General features: G+C 44.0%; 1 protein-coding gene across 13 annotated transcripts in view; it reads left to right on the top strand.

The window, feature by feature from the left end:
• LOC129698883 (leucine-rich repeat flightless-interacting protein 2-like) overlaps nucleotides 1–16773 on the top strand; it is a 127861-nt gene that overhangs the window by 90478 nt on the left and 20610 nt on the right. For 7 of the 13 annotated variants that reach the window (XM_055638270.1, XM_055638271.1, XM_055638265.1 and 4 more), the window contains 6 exons: nucleotides 2312–2383; nucleotides 3129–3299; nucleotides 4219–4311; nucleotides 7451–7543; nucleotides 10976–11068; nucleotides 15342–15468. In XM_055638270.1, coding sequence (XP_055494245.1) covers nucleotides 2312–2383; nucleotides 3129–3299; nucleotides 4219–4311; nucleotides 7451–7543; nucleotides 10976–11068; nucleotides 15342–15468 — 649 coding nt within the window. The remainder of the gene's footprint in view (nucleotides 1–2311; nucleotides 2384–3128; nucleotides 3300–4218; nucleotides 4312–7450; nucleotides 7544–10975; nucleotides 11069–15341; nucleotides 15469–16773) is intronic. The other 6 variants (XM_055638261.1, XM_055638266.1, XM_055638272.1 and 3 more) reach the window with 4 other exon arrangements.

The following is a 16773-nucleotide window of genomic DNA, read 5'->3' as shown; positions in this document are numbered from 1 at the left end:
GACATCAATGATGAAATTCATCACCACTTTCAATGCCCTGGAATGCACTTGGTCCATTGACAAAAAAGATTTTTCAACCAATCAATCAATCAGTTTTATTCATCACATGCACAATAAAGTGCAGTGAAATGAATTTGCACAATAAAAAAACAACACAATACATAATAAAATTAAACACAAACATCCACCACAGCATTCTTCACTGTGGTGGAAGGCACAAAGTACAGTCAGTCCTCTTCCATTTTGTTCACCCGTGGTCAGAGCCATAAACCTCCGTAGTCGCCGCTACGTACGGCCCGATGTACAGGCCCCCTCGTCGGGATGGTTGAAACTCTGACGTCGGGACGGTCGAACACACTCCACAGCTTGGAGGTCCTGAATTGGCGCTTTCCTACCGGAGGCCATGGCTTCAGGATGTTGTAGGCCGCAGGCCGGCGGTCAGAGCCCTTCTCTGGCTGTCCCCGGTGAGGGAACCCAGGCTCCAGATGGCAAGTCCACACCGTGCCCGTGGCTAGAAGCTCCGCAGACCGCGGCTTCAGGATGTTATCGGCCGCGGGCTGGCGGTCGGAGCTCTTCTCTGGTGATCCTTAGCGAGGGGTCCCAGGTTCCGGACACCGCGCTTGCGGCTAGAAGCTCCGCAGACCGCGGCTTCAGGCATTAACAGTCCGCGGGCCAGCGATCTGAGCACTCCCTTCTGATAACCCCGCTCTGTGATGAAAAGTCCACGCTGTGCCTGCTGCTGAACCTCCGGGAAAGACCGCACCAATCCATGGTGTTAGGCTGCGAAGGAGGCGACATGGAAAAAGTCGCCTCTCCGTGGAGGAGGCGACCAAAAGCGGTTCCCCCCTTACCCCCCCCCCCTCACCACCCCCCACACAAGACTCGCCAAGAGACTCTAAAACACACATTTGGACACACTAAAAAAAACAAAAAAAAGTAGAAATGACGAACACGTTGCTGACAGGGCGCCCCCACTGATTATAACACAATTGATGAATTGGGGAATACTATTTGTATTACACAGGTTAAATGTGTTTTATGCAATTTTGATTGGGTCCAGAGGAGCACCTAAAAGTTACTTTGGAAATTGACAAGCAGAAGAAAAACTGCCTTAAAAAAAAGCAGTCTACATTTCTATGTAACCTGCCCACAATAATTAAACACCATTGTCTGTTTAGTCAGTTTCACCGCAGGCAACTGTTGATATTGAGAAGCAATCGCTTCTATTGACACGTGCAATTATTCCGTATTAAGCAATGAACATAGTCTTTAGTATTTTTAGCTTATAAAAAATAATTTATTGCTGTTGAAAAAATCTTTATTTTTGAAAATCCTGCAGTGGGAAAAAATATGTTATTGCAAAGTCTGACATCTCTCTCCCCTACTGACACAATTGTTTCAATAACACAAAACAGAGTTTCATAGGAACCCAACTATTGTGTTATAACGAAACTATCTGTACCAGATAAACAGATAAAGATTTGAGAATTCACTTTGAATCTCCTTGGAAAAGATGCAACCCCCGCACTGAATTTTGGAAATCCATTGAGAGAAATTGTATTCAAAGCCTTGTGTCCATGCATCAGGAGCATAGAATTCTTGTGTAAATAGCAAAAAAGAGTGCACCACCTCACAAACACCTCATGTTACCACACTGTCAGCTACCACCTTCCCCATCTGTAGAAGAATCTAGTTTGAACAATGGCCTCATCAGTCACCTCAAAACCCAGAAAGCGAGTGGAAGCAAGTTATCCACAATCTCAATCAACTGCCCAAGTAGGTAAAGACTTTGACATGTACTTAAAGTTATGCAGGAAGGTAAGATTTAGCTGATTCGCTTTATTTTCACTGGTACAGACACCATGGGCTGAATGGCTTCCAATCTTATAAATGTTCCATGTTTCACCCTGTCTCATTTCTATCAGTATTATTTTTATTTTCCTTTCTCTCATTGCAGGTTTATCTCTGTATCTTTTTAGATGTTGTTTTTCATCTGCCTCTAATTGTATTTCTTTCTTCCTGTTATGCTCCATGTTTCTGACCCTGTGTTGTTATCATTCCGTTTCTCATCTTCTCGTCCTCTCTCTTTTACTCTTTGTGATTTTGCTTTTGTCTGGAACTCTTCCTTATTCTTAACCATTCTGATCTCCTTCTTTCTCTTTTTTGCTCTCTTGCCTGCTCTTTCTATCTGTTTTCTGAGTTTGTATCTCTTGAATTTCTTCCTGTTTTCAACTCTTTGGTATCTGCCTCCTTTCTATCCATCTACCCACTTCTCTCTGTTCTCACGGCTGTCCAATTTTCCCACCAACAGGAAATCTTTGAATTAAAGGACCAGATACAGGATGTAGAAGGAAAGTACATGGAGGGGTTGAAGGAGCTGAAGGTATCTAGTTTGGGAGTGAGTGTGAGCCCCTACCCCAGTGGTGCTTAGTTGCCTAAGTATTGACATGATGCTAATCAATATGGTTCAGTTCCTACTGATCCCCTTCCATCTTACCAGATTCCAATTAACAGCATGGACAGGACTGAATGCTTTCAGCCTTTCACCCATTATTTAAATTCTAACCAGTTCATTCTTGTGCTTATTCGTTTTCTAATCTTTCCTCCTCTGGATCACTCACCCTTTCCACCAGCACCTTTGCCCCATCCCTCACCAGCAATCAAGTGTTCCATGCACTTGTCCATCAAACCTGGCTGCGTTGAGAGGGTTTGAATCTGCTAACCCAGGGATGGGTTAATTCACCGGTTTTCTTTCTACATGTGAAGTGACTCTGATTACTGGTGTTGTCTGTGTTCTCTCACATATGCTGAGATTAATACCTCCTCTCGCCAGTAATGCTCCTCCGCCCTATCATGATGTATTTATTTTTTCAGGCAGACTTTGTCCTGGTCCCGGTGCAATACACCACCATTCCAGGCTAAATGAAAGTTGACCCAAACCTTGACTGTCCATTCCCTCGTCAATGCTGCCTGACCCACTGAGTTCCTCTAGCTGCTACCTTTCCTCTAAATTCATGCATCTGCAATCTCTTTTGCCTCCTTTGCTAACTCTGCCCATTCTGGATTTGAACAATAACAGTGATGCTTGCTGCTGCTCTTTTGACAATTTTTTTCTCTTCCCTATTTAGGACTCGTTGATGGAGGTTGAGGAGAAGTACAAAAAGGCTATGGTATCAAACGCACAGCTAGACAACGAAAAGGCCAATCTGATGTACCAGGTGGACACTTTGAGGGAAGATCTGCTAGGGCTGGAAGAACAGTTAGCAGAGATGCACAGGGGGCATGAGGAAAAGTCCAAGGTAAGTAGATGAGGTGTCCAGCATCTTAGGCCAATTACAGCAGATTGCAGCTCTTAGAGTAGATGAGCCTTTTATTCTGTCCCATAATCTTGACATTGCAGGATGGCACAGCTGGTAGAGCTGCTGCCTCACAGCACCAGAAATCTGGGTTTGATCCTGACATTGGGTGCTTTCTGTGTGGAGTTTGCATGTTCTCCCTGTGACAGCATAGGTTTCCTCCAGGTGCTCTGGTTTCCTCCCACATCGCGTGGGTCTGTAAGTTAATCAGCCTCCGTAACAATTGCTTCTAATATGTAGGGACTAGACAAGTGTGAACTAGTGTGAACAGGGGATCAATGGTTGGACATGGTGGGCGGAAGGACCAGTTTCTATTCTGTATCTCCAAACTAAACTATGCGGGAGAATCACCTGGAAAGATCTCTGTTTTCACCAAGTTCGTGGCAGAGTTTTAAGATTGTTTTGAATAGGGACACGTCTGGATGTTGGGGGAAGGTACTTAATTTGGCATGGCAGATGACAATATAATTAGGCAGGAGCTAAGGAGGGTGGATTGAGATCTCTGCTGTTTGTGATAGATATAAATGATCTAGATGTACGGGATTCACACTGACTTGGTTGTATGGATTCAGAACTGGCATATTTGGCCTAGACGTAATAATGTAGATGGGTGGAGGAGTTGCAGACATTGTGGAAGGCTGTCAGATGATACAGCTGGATATCGATCTGCTGCAGATTCTCCACCCATTTACTCCTGCCTTCCTCACTTATGTCTCACATTGTTCTGGGTTCTCTAGGAGGAGTTATTGGCTGGAGTGTTATCTGTGGACAATATTCACCATGATTTCTGGGATTGTAGATCAGTTTTCTACAACGGCCCTGCTCATTGAAGTTGTAACACCTCACTTTCTCCTTTCGCTAGGAACTGGAGAGACAAAAACATGCTTATTGCATCTTGCAACATCAGTTTGAAGAAATGAAGGAGACCCTTCAAGAAAGGGAAGAGATGTTAACGGTAAGTGAAGTGGTACAGCCACCCGAGACAACCAGCTGCAAAGCTCCAACCACCAGCCACCACTGAGAGGTAGCAGTAGCATTATAGCTCATGGAGGATCTTAGCCATGCCAAGGTCCAGGTTTCTCTAGGATTCGCCAAGCTTGTTTAACCCATCTAATTGTTCATGAATGTTATTTGGTTGTTTTTGGTGTGTTATAAATGTTGTACATTTTGTGTGGATAGCGTTAGCCACCTCCATTTCATGTGAAAACTGATCACTTGACTGCAATATCATAGCAACCAGATGTACAGCTACTGCAGTAGCACTTTGTTTTAACTTAATACTAGACAAAGTGGGACCAGTTGGGTCCCTGTCACATGGGAAGCCTGGTCCCCCAACGCATCCCGTTCCTCCAATGCTATATTCCACCACTCACCCATAGCCCTCACAGGAGGCCTGGTCCCCCCAATTCAACCCATTCCCCGACGGAAGATTCCACCACTCCCCCCCCTCCCCCCCCCCCCCCCCCCCCCCCCCCCACTGGACTTTAAAACATTTCCAATTGCACTTCCCCTACCTCCCCCAGCGCTTCCAATTCCACTTCCCCTGGCCCCTCCCCCTCCTGTGCTGGCAGGAGCAGGAGTAAGTGTTCTATGATGGGAACATTCTTGCAAATATCAGGGGACTGTGAGATTCCATTCAGGTGAAAACTTGGTGGAAGCACAGAGTGTTCCTGGATTGCAACTTTGTATGGAAGTTTGTTGTAAGCTGGGGCTGCAAGGATTTAACAGTAAAAATCTTGTAAAGTTGGTGTGGTTCCCCAACTCAATCTGTTGCCGAACGTAAGATTCCAGCAGTCCCCTGCCTCCCCCAGCACGGGACTTAAAAAACAATTCCAATTGCTCTTCCCCAATTGCAATACCAATTCACCATCCTCCTCCTGTCCTGCCAGGAGCTGTAGTAAGTGTTGTATGCTGGCAATATTGTTGCAAATGTCAGGTGGAGGACTTTCCCATTCAGGTGAAAAGTTGGTGGAAGCACAGTGTGTTCCTGTACTGCAACTTTGTAGCGAAGTTTGTTGGAAGCTGGCAGGAAGGATTTTAACAGTAAAAATCTTGTTAAAGTTGGCTTTTCTAAACTGTTAAATATCAATAACATGAAATATAACATCAAATCTGAAGGAAAGTTGATTAGACTGACGACGGGAAAAAGCTGAGTAAGATTCTGCAAATGTTTAATACTACCATGTACCGTTTTGGCAAAAATACAATCGCACAGCCAGACACACATAGAAACAAGACGAGACTTTTAATAATATATATACTAGACCAACTGGGATCCGTTGGGTCCCTGTCACACGGGAGGCCTGGTCCCCCAACACAACCCGTTCCCCAACGCAATATTCCACCACTATCCAGTAGTCCCCACAGGAGACTTTGTCCCCCAACTCTACCCATTCCCCAACATAAGATTCCATCACTCCCCTGCCTCTCCCAGCACTGGACTTTAAAACAAAATCAAATTGGACTTACCCTGCCCGCTGCAGCACTTCCAATAGCAATACCAAATCACCCTCCTCCTCCTATTGAAGCACTTGCTGCCAGGAGCTGGAGTAAGTGTTGTATGATGGCAACATTGTTGCAAATATCCAGTGGAAGACTATGGTGGTTGAAGCACACAGTGTTCCTATATTGCAACTTTGTATCAAAGTTTGTTGGAAGCTGCTAAGAAGGATTTTAACAGTAAAAATCTTTTTAAAGTTGGCTTTTGTAAACCATGAAATATCAATAACATGAAATATAACATAAAATCTGAAGGAAACTTGATTAGACCCACGACGGGAAAAATCTGAGTAACGTTCTGAAAAAATTTTGCGCTACCGTGTACCGTTTTGGCGAAAATACGATCACACACACAGACATACGCGCGCACACACACACACACGCACACGCACACACACAGAAACAAGACGAGACTTTTAATAGTATATAGACAGATAGATGCTGCAGCTTCCATGATGGCCTTTTGCCATTACCAGACATCCTGAAACACCTTTTCTTATCCCTTCAATCTTGTCCCTTCCTTACATTTGACCCCACCATTTTAGGTGTGAGCTGCTGATTGGGGCTGGGTGCTGTATGCATATTCTATGCCCAAAATAACTTATTCTTGGCGTATTGTTTGTCAGTCTTAAATAAAAATCAGAAAAGCTCTAGATGCTGAAAGTTGGAATGGAAAATTCAGGAAAGATGCAGCATGTCAGACAGCATGTGTGGAAAAGGAAATAGTTGACATTTTAGGTCCAAAACTCATCATCAGAACTGGGAATAAGAAAACAACGTTAGTTTTAGGTAGCAGAGAAGGTAGGAGAGTGGAACAGAGGTAATATCTGTGATAGCATGAAACTGGATGCCAGTTAAGGAAGCTGCTGTGTGCAGATTAAGCTTCTTTATTTGATACTTTGCTATTGATAAGGCTGTGGGATTTGCCCAGCAAGATAGACTATACAAAGTAAAGAAAACTGGATCAGAATGATGAAGCTCAAAACAGAAAAAATAGTGTGTTATTTAAGGTTGGAGAATTCATGTTAAGTCCTGCAAGCTCCAGCATGCCCATGTGGAAGAAGAAGTGTTGTTCCTCAAGCTCGTATTAAGCTTCATTGTAATAATGTAGAAAGTTACAGACAGGAAGATCAGTGGGACGGTAAATTAAGCTGGCAGGCTTATGGTCACTGCTGCGCACTGAGCACAGGTGCTCCACAAAGTAATCTATATTCAATACATGGATCAGCAGTGAATATCGAAATTCTCAACAATTTGTGTTTCTAACTGGCAGGTTGCTAGGAAGATATCACTCAGGTCAGTGGGGCAGGAGTGGGGATAACATGCAGCCCCGCCCAGAATGAATCCACTTGTGACACTGAGAAGGTGGACTCTGCAGTATTGCTATCTCAGAGATTTTATAAAATTATTTGAGTTGTAATTTTAATTTAAATTGATATGAGACCTGTTGCTGACAGTATGGTTTGCCGTTTTGTCTGCCACTTTTTTGCCTGTTCACCCTTGCTCTCTCTCCGGCTACGGTTCACTTTCTACCTCTTTCTACCTTCTCTTTCCTTTTCCTCTTTTGCTCTACTTGACATGGGTCCAACTGGTAGGAAATCAAAGAGCTGAACCAGAAACAGCGTTCTTTTGCACAAGAAATCACTGATCTCCAGGAGACGCTGGAATGGAAAGACAAGAAAATTGGGGTAGGAACAACCAATGCATAAATAACCTGGCACCGCGGCTGCCCGATCCTTGCTCGGCTGTTAACACTGATGACCAGTTTTTGTTAACCTTTGGTGGCGACTAGAACCTCTGGTGACAACAGACAAGCAAGATTGGTCAGACCAATATTCCCAGCAGATTCAGCTGCATTTTAAATACAGGGAGAAGGCAATTTCTTTTCACTTCTTTCAGGGGATTAAAGCAGTGTCACATTCCACAAGCATGGGCTTCATTCCTATGGTTTGAGCTAAGAAACACTTGTGTTTAACTAGTACCTTTCATTACCTCTGGTCTACCAAAGACACTGTGCAGCCTATGAAGTACCTTTGCAGCATAGTCACTGTAGGGAAAGTGGCAGTCAGGTCAAACACAGCAGGGTCTCAAAAGCAGCAGCTGAAAATAACCAGATAAACTTTCTCTGTGATAGCGATTGAAAGGTGAATATAAATAGTCCTGTGGTACCTACTCCATAGTGGGATACTGGGCCCTGGTTTAATACCTCAGCTGAAAGACAACAGCACAACCCTCCCTTAAAACTGCATGTGCTTAAATTTTTAGAGCTGGGCCTGAACACCACATCACCTGAATCAAAAGTAAGGAAATTATCATGTTGCCATGTATCTGCATGAGAGGGAATCATGTGAGCAGTTACTATCATATTCTTAGGTCCTAAGAGCAAAGATGATAGGGGCATAGCAATCATTATCTAGAAGATTGGAAAGGACTTCAGTGGGAAACAGTGCCTCTCAGAGAGTGGAATGTAATGAGGCACTGATAGCAAAAATAGTATTGGTTCCAGGACCGGTGCCCACAGTGAGTTTGTGTATCAGTAGGTTGTGGGTTTATTGCTGGGTCATTGCAGTGCAAGGAAACCTATTGTGCACATGCAGCTGTCATACATGTGGATGGGGCACCATTTCCGCCACAATGTAGATCGGAGATTTTAACAAAGAAAGTAGCACTGTGGAAGACTGCAGAAAAGAACTGAAAAGTGATCCACTTACTCACTGACCAGAAATCTTGCAGCCTGTCCCCACAGAAACTTATGATGTCTGCAGTGGTTATACTACTCCCACAGGCCTCCACTCCCTCACCGAAAAAAAGGAACTGATCCATAGGCATAGAACTGCTTACTCTCACTTTCCACAGATGTATTTTATCTGTTTTCAGGTTGACGCACTCTCCTACAGTGCATTCTATAATGTTGGGACAGAGACCCATCATTTATTTATTTGCCTCTGTACTCCACAATTTGAGATATGTAATTAAACAAATCACATGTGGTTAAAGTGCACATTGTCAGGTTTTATTAAAGGCCATTTTTATACATTTTGGTTTCACCATGTAGAAATTACAGCTGTGTTTATACATAGTTCCCCCATTTCAGGGCACCATAATGTTTGGGATACATGGCTTCATAGGCGTTTGTCATTGTTCAGGTGTGTTTAATTGCCTCCTTAATGCAGGCATAAAAGAGCTCACAGCACATAGTCTTTCCATCACCTTTGGAAACCTTTATTGCTGTTTATCAACATGAGGACCAAAGTTGTGCCAATGAAAGTCAAAGAAGCCATAATGAGACTGAGAAACAAGAATAAAACTGTTGGAGACAACAGCCAAACCTTAGGCTTCCCAAAATCAACTGTTTGGAACATTATTAAGAAGAAAGAGAGTACTGGTGAGCTTACTAATCGCATGGACTGGCAGGCCAAGGAAGAACATCACAGTTGATAATGGAAGAATTCTCTCTATAATAAATAAAAATCTACAAACACCTGTCTGACAGATCAGAAACACTGTTCTGGAGTCAGGTGTGAATTTGTCAATGACCACGGTCCGCAGAAGACTTCATGAACAGAAATACAGAGGCTACACTGCAAGATGCAAACCACTGGTTAGTTGCAAAAATAGGATGGCCAGGTTACAGTTTGCCAAGAAATACTTAAACGAGCAACCACAGTTCTGGAAAAAGGTGTTGTGGACAGATGAGTTGAATATTAACTTATATCAGAGTGATGGAAAGAGCAAAGTATGGAGGAGAGAAGGAACTGCCCAAGATCCAAAGCTTACCAAAGCTTACCACCTCATCTGTGAAACACGTTGGTGGGGGTGTTATGGCCTGGGCATGTATGGCTGCTGAAGGTACTGACTCACTTGTCTTCATTGATGAAACAACTACTGATGGTAGTAGCATAATGAATTCTCAAGTGCATAGACGCATCCCATCTGCTCAATTTCAAACAAATGCCTCAAAACTCATTGGCCGGCAGTTCATTCTACAGCAAGATAATGATTCCAAACATACTTCAAAGCTAAAAAATGGTCAATTCTTGAGTGGTCAATCACCCGATCTGAACGCAATTGAGCATGCCTTTTTATATGCTGAAGAGAAAACTGAAGGGGTCTAGCCCCCAAAACAAGCATGCTAAAGATGGCTGCAATACAGCCCAATCCGACCTCTCTGTCCTGGGTCTCCTCCATTGCCAGAGTGAGCAACACCGGAAATTGGAGGAACAGCACCTCATATTCCGCCTGGGTTGCTTGCGTCCGGATGGCATGAACGTTGAATTCTCCCAGTTTTGCTAGCCCTTACTGTCTCCTCCCCTTCCTTAACCCTCGAGCTGTCTCCTCCCATTCCCCCACCCTCGGGCTCCTCCTCCTCCCTTTTTCCTTCCTTCTCCCCCCCACCCCCCATCAGTCTGAAGAAGGGTTTCGGCCCGAAACGTCGCCTATTTCCTTCGCTCCATAGATGCTGCTGCACCTGCTGAGTTTCTCCAGCATTTTTGTGTACCTTGGCTGCAATACAAGCCTGGCAGAGCATCATCAGAGAAGACCCAGCAACTGGTGATGTCCATGAATCGCAGACTTCAAGCAGTCATTGCATGCCAAGGATATGCAACAATGTACTAAACATGGCTACTTTCATTTACATGACATTGCTGTGTCCCAAACATTATGGTGCCCTGAAATGGGGGGACTATGTATAAACACTGCTGTAATTTCTACATGGTGAAACCAAAATGTATAAAAATGGCCTTTATTAAAATCTGACAATGTGCACTTTAACCACATGTGATTTTTTTTCTATTACAAATCTCAAATTGTGGAGTACAGAGCCAAATAAATAAATTATGGGTCTTTGTCCCAAACAATATGGAGGGCACTTTAAGGCTATTTGTAACCCTCCATTGTTTGTGAGGTGTCAAGAATTGTTAACGGCATGACAAAAGGAATTTGACCCCCATGTACTGTGATGAGAACTGTTACCTTCAACTGATGGGCTTGCTTAAATCTTTTGAATCTTGCCTGTATTTTCTCAACTTGAATCCTGCCTCCACAGAGTCTGCTTTTCCCAGTCTATTTTTACATATATTTTTCTTTTTCTCATCTGTTTCCTGTCACTGATGCATTAGGCCTTAGAAAGACAGAAGGAATACTCTGAAGCCATCAGGATTGATCGAGATGAGCTTAGGAATGAGGTTATGATGCTGAAAGAGAGACTGAAGGTACGGATTCGGGATTAGAAAACATTTGTTCGATGTCAGGTCTGATGACTGGACTTTCTGTTGCATGCATTAATAGTTCTGTGTGAATGAGCATTGAGAATTTGGTGTTTAAGGAGGGGTGAATTGCGAGTTGCAGCAACAAGGATAGCTTGCACACTATTACAAGAACATAGAACAGTATAGCATAGGAAAAGATCCTTCATCCCACAATGTCTCTGCCATGATACCGAGTTAAACTAATTACTTCTGCCTGCACACGATCCATATCCCTCAATTCTCTGCATATTCACGTGCCTATCTAAAAACCTCGCAAATGTCTCTATTCTGTGTCCTTCCACAACCACCCATACCAATGCCTACCAGGCACCTATCATTCTGTGTAGAACAAAAACATGCCCAGCATGTCACCTTTAAACCTACCCCTCACATCTTGAAGCTATGCCATCTATTATTGGGTTTCTACTCTGAGGCAAATGTTTCTGACTGTCTTATCTGTGCCTCTCTTAATTTTATAAACATCTATCGGTTCTCTCCTCAGACTGTAATGCTTCACTGAAAGATTTTCTGACCTCTCTGTGTAGCTAATCCCATTAACTCCAGGTAACATCCTGGTAAACCTGTACTGCATCTTCTCCAAAGCCTCCACATCCTTCCCGTAATGGGGTAACCAGAATTGCACACAATACTCAAAATGGGTCCTAACCATTGTTTTATAAAGCTGCAACATAATTTCCGAGTTTAATTATTCAATGCCCCGCTTAATAAAGGCAAGCATACTATACACCTTCTTTGTTACTACTTTTAAGGAGCTATGGACTTGGACCCCAAGATCCCTCTGTATGTCAATGCTGTTATAGGTCCTGCCATTAACTGTATACTTTTCCCTTACATTAGACTTCCAAAAGTAGAACAGCACTCACTCCCCCGAGTTAACTCCATCTTCCATTTCTCTGCCCATATCTGTAACTAAACTGTTATACTTCTCTTTGCTTCTTCCAAAGTTCTATATATATATCAGGGCACACCCCTAAGTCATGTGACGACTTCTTCCCGCCAAACCTAGTCACGTGACCCTGCCAGTCCCAGGGCCAAGGGTTTGCCCAATAAGTGACCTAAGGCGCCACAGGACTTCCCCCCCCCCCCCCTCGCCAGAACCAGAGGCATGAAAACAAAATGGCAGACGAACGAGGCGGCCGGACCTCGTGCATACATCCCCTCGCACAAGGGACAAGCCACCGACACAGTCTCGCGCCGACCCCCATGTCCAAATCAAAAGTGGTAAGTCCATGCCACAGCACGCGGAAAGGACCCTGGTACGGACACTGCAGCGGCGACCGGTGAGCGTTGTGGCGCAGGAACACATACAAACAGTCCTCGAGAGCAGGGGGAGCATGGGAACGAACCACCCCATGGCGAGACGTCGGGACAGGAGAAAGCGTGCCCATCTTCTCCCGCAAACGGACCAACACCGACGAGGGCAGCTCCTGTAACCCACGGGCCGCTGGAACGAAATCCCCCAGAACCATAAGCAGAATACCATAAACCAATTCCAAAGAGGAAGAAGCATAATGCTCACCCGCGAGGAGCAGGTGGATGTCGTCCAGCATCTGCTCCAGAAAGGCGAGTTCAAACAGGAGATAGGGCTGATGATCCATCCATCAGAGTGAGCATTTCGCTCATGAGCACCGACGGCTTGTGATCGCCGAGCCCGCCATGTGCATGAGCCGTGCTGCTCGATCCCGGCGGCTGAGCCCGAAGGCACGCAGGAAGCGCTTTCAGGCCCCCGTACTTGTCCGCAGCCGGCGGCGTGCATAGGTACGGGACCAGGCGACCAGCCATCTCTTGATCCAGCGCGCCGACCACATAATAGTACCGGGTGTCATCAGCCGTGATGCGGGCCTCGGCTTGCTGAAACCACACTTGAGGCTGCAATGTCCGGTACACAGGGCAGCTTAAGAGCGACAGCGTTTTGCTGGGCTGGATCAGCGGCAACCGGGTTGAGCTTTGGCTGCTTCCATTTTTCAAATCCAAAATAACCGTTTTGGATCATCGGGGTCACCAATATAACGAAACACGTGTTGTCTTTATCAAGTGATCTTTATTGAGTTAAAAAACAAAGACAGCTCACACGCGACTGGGGAGGGTTCTCCTAAAGTTCTATATATATATTAGGGCACACCTCTAAGCCACGTGACGACTTAATCCCGCCAACCTTGCCAGTCCTAGGGCCGAGGGTTCGCCCAATAAATGACCTAACCACCAGGTGGCGCCACACTGTATCCCACCATATCATTATGACAGCCCTCTTCACTGTCCTTAACGCCACCATTTTTTTCTGTTTTCGTGCAAATTTACAAACCAACTCATCTACATTTTTGTAAAGTCATTTATATATATCACAAACAATGGTGTTCCCTGTGGAACACCACTTTTCATAGACCTCCAGACAGAATGACACCCTTGCACTACAATCTTTTATCTTCTGTGTGAACCATGTAATGAGTAGGAAGCAGTTTGGGCTCTGCAGCCAGGGTAATGTTATTGTTAGTCTCAGTACTTCTGAGCACAGAGGAGAAATCATTGTGGCATTTATCTCCCAATTCCTATCCAATATTACTGGGTGAGAACCCCAAGGCAGGCTTGACTAGGATTCCCCCTGCTGTCAAACAGCCTGGCTGTACTCCATGTATGTAGTGTGAACAGCTAGAACAAAGCTCTGAATTGAGACTGTCACCTGTTATGATGTAATCTACTAAAGAATAAAACTGGAGAGATAAAGCTATATTAGTAATTACACCTTTTGTGCTGGGAAAATTTATTCCCCACAGCAGTGCTTTTTTTGTGGACAAAAAGTTGTCGGTATGAACGATTATCATCATTATTTCGCATTCAGGCCACGTGTCACATGGCCTGAATTCGAAATAATGATGATTAACTTTTTAGAGATGTTGGCACGCCATAGACGCAAGAACCATCACAAAAAAACATTGCCTGCCTATAGCGTGGAGATGTATAGTCGTACAGCACAGAGACAGGTCTTTTGCATCCTCCACCCACAGCCATGCCAACCATTTGGCCCATCTATACAAATCCCATTTGCCTGCATTAGGCCTATTTGCCCAAATGTCTCTTAAACATAGTCATTGTTTCTGATTACACCACATCATCTGGGATTATGTTGCAGATATAGGGCACTCTCCGTGTCTAAAAAAAATACCCACCAGGTCCTCCTTAAAACTTCCATTCACCTTAAACCAATGCCCTATCGTTTTTGATACGTTTACCATAGTAAAAAGATTCTGATTATCTACCCTATCTATGTCTCTCATAATCTTATATACTTCTAATCAATCACCTCTCAGCCTCCTGCTCTCCAGGAAAACAAGCCAAGCCTATCTCTCCACAACTATAGTCCTCCAATCCAGGCAACGTCCTGGTATAGTTCATCGGAACTTTCTCCAGTACAATTAATGGTGTGGCTACCAGAAGTGATCACAATAATCCCAGTATAGCCTTAAAGAGGTAACCTTTAAGTTACTGCTGTTTGGCAAACAGAAATTAGTCCTTGCAGAATTAGTAAATTACACCCAAAATTTGAGATCAGGGATAAAATTATTTCTCACAGAATTATGTGAAAACACTTTTTTCAACTCGCTTTTCCTGACGTATGCGCAAATGGTGTGACTTGGTGTTCTGGAATATCAGCGTATGGACCATTTTCTAGGAATGTAACCATGCCATACCTCAGGGGTCATCTATGTTCCAGGTCCTGACTTATGTAGGCAAGCATGCCATTTGCCTTTTACACCCACTTTCAGGGAACTATGGACTTGATCCATAGGTCTCACTGTTCATCAACATTCCTTAATGCCCTATCATTTATTATATGGATCCCACCCCTTCCCAGAACACATTACCTAACAGTTGTCAGGATTAAATCTATCTACAAATCCTTTATCCAAATTTCCATACATCTTGCTATAGCATGAGGCAACAATTCCTCGCTATCCAAAGTTCCACAATTTTTCGTCATCCACAAACCTACCAATTATACCCACTGTATTCACATCCAAACTGTTAATATGCCGTTATATCAGAAATATCAATACTTGAGGCCTCCAAACTGAGTGTGTTGCATCTGGTAGCCACTTGAAGGATCTCAAGGCATCTAAATGACCAGGCTAAATAAACATTGTTCCTGTACTTGTGTGGGGAGCTTGGCAAGATTTGGGGTCAGTTCTTCCCTGTAACAATAGTTCATTCTCTATCCCAGGCCCATGGGCTGATGACAAACGGAGAAGCTGAGCATGTTGGCAAAGAAGGAAGTGCACACAGAGAAACTGCTCAGACAAGGCCTCAGGCTGAGGCTCAGCAACAGAGCTCCAGCGACAAACCCCTAGGTAAGTGCAGGATACTCAAAGAGTCCTTATTCAACCTTGAAAATACCCTCTTGACAAAGGAGAATGAAAAGACCAAAGGAAACAGCCGTGAATGGAAGTGATACGGATCATACAGCAAATGTATGTTAATGAGTTATCAAACTGTTAGGGAGCATTAATTGAAGTAGCAAAACACTGAACTTTCTTCCTTCCAGAACCATCGGACCAGAATAAATAGGGCAATGCAGTAACTAACCTGATTTATTGTTGCATTGCACCAGTGTGTCCAAGAGAACTGATGCATCTCAACTCCATAACCCATCAAGAATTGTTAATATTATTGTGTCTTTTTGTGGTCAGCTCATTCCCATTTCAGGATGGTCCCTTCCAACCAGTAGGTATGGGAAACCTGCCATTAGGCTGAATTTAGAAACAAGTGGTAGAGATGAAAGTGCAGTGTCTGACCTAATGTCTTGCAGGAAATGTAGCATTTTTTTCGAGACTTTCTCCTTTTTGGAAAGTTGAAAGATAATCATCTACCAAGTACAGCATTTGAGGGAGGTTTTCAGATTGAATGCATTATAGATTGCAAAGAGGGACTGCAGTCAGAGCCCAAGTATAGAATGGAACTGAAGAATGAGATAATAGAGGTGGAGACATCCCAGTGCTGTGGGCTATCCCACTATGCTGGCTCGTACTTTATTGCCAGCTGGAATTGGAGTGGCTGCAGTACTGAGGTTCACTGCACAGATAATGCTACCCTCTACATTGGACAAATTCTGCTGTGTCGCCTGTGAAAGGAGCAGCGAACTGAGAGGGAATAGGAATGATTCTATATTTAATATTAACTACAAGGAATTTTAGGGCAAGTTTCATTGATGTTGTGGTTGAGATTGGAGCGTGGAAGAGTGATGTAATTTAGGATGTGGCTGTTACCAGGAGCATTTCAATACATTATTCTCCACAGAGTAACATTACCACCTGTTGGCATCTGCTTGCAATTGCATCTATCAAAGGTTCCCCTCCACACAAACTGAAGTGTAAGTGTCCGTTAAGCTGAATTATATTCCACTGCCATCATTCCCAAAAATAATCAATTTGATTCAGTCCACATGTTATCAAGACATTGGTGACAGCACTGGATGCAACAAAGGCTATGGTACCAAACAACATCCTTGCTGCTCTCCTAAAGACATGCACTCCAGAACTGGCAGTACATCTAGCCAAGCTGTTCCAGTACAGTTACAACAGTAGCATCCACCCAACTATGTGAAAAATTGCCCAGATTTGTCCCATTCAAATGCCCTTGGAAAGACAAATCCAATC

The sequence above is a fragment of the Leucoraja erinacea genome, chromosome 7 (genome assembly GCF_028641065.1).
Source record: "Leucoraja erinacea ecotype New England chromosome 7, Leri_hhj_1, whole genome shotgun sequence".
Taxonomy (NCBI): domain Eukaryota; kingdom Metazoa; phylum Chordata; class Chondrichthyes; order Rajiformes; family Rajidae; genus Leucoraja; species Leucoraja erinaceus.
The sequence above is the reverse complement of the archived record's forward strand: the minus strand, read 5'-3'. Positions and strand labels throughout refer to the sequence as shown.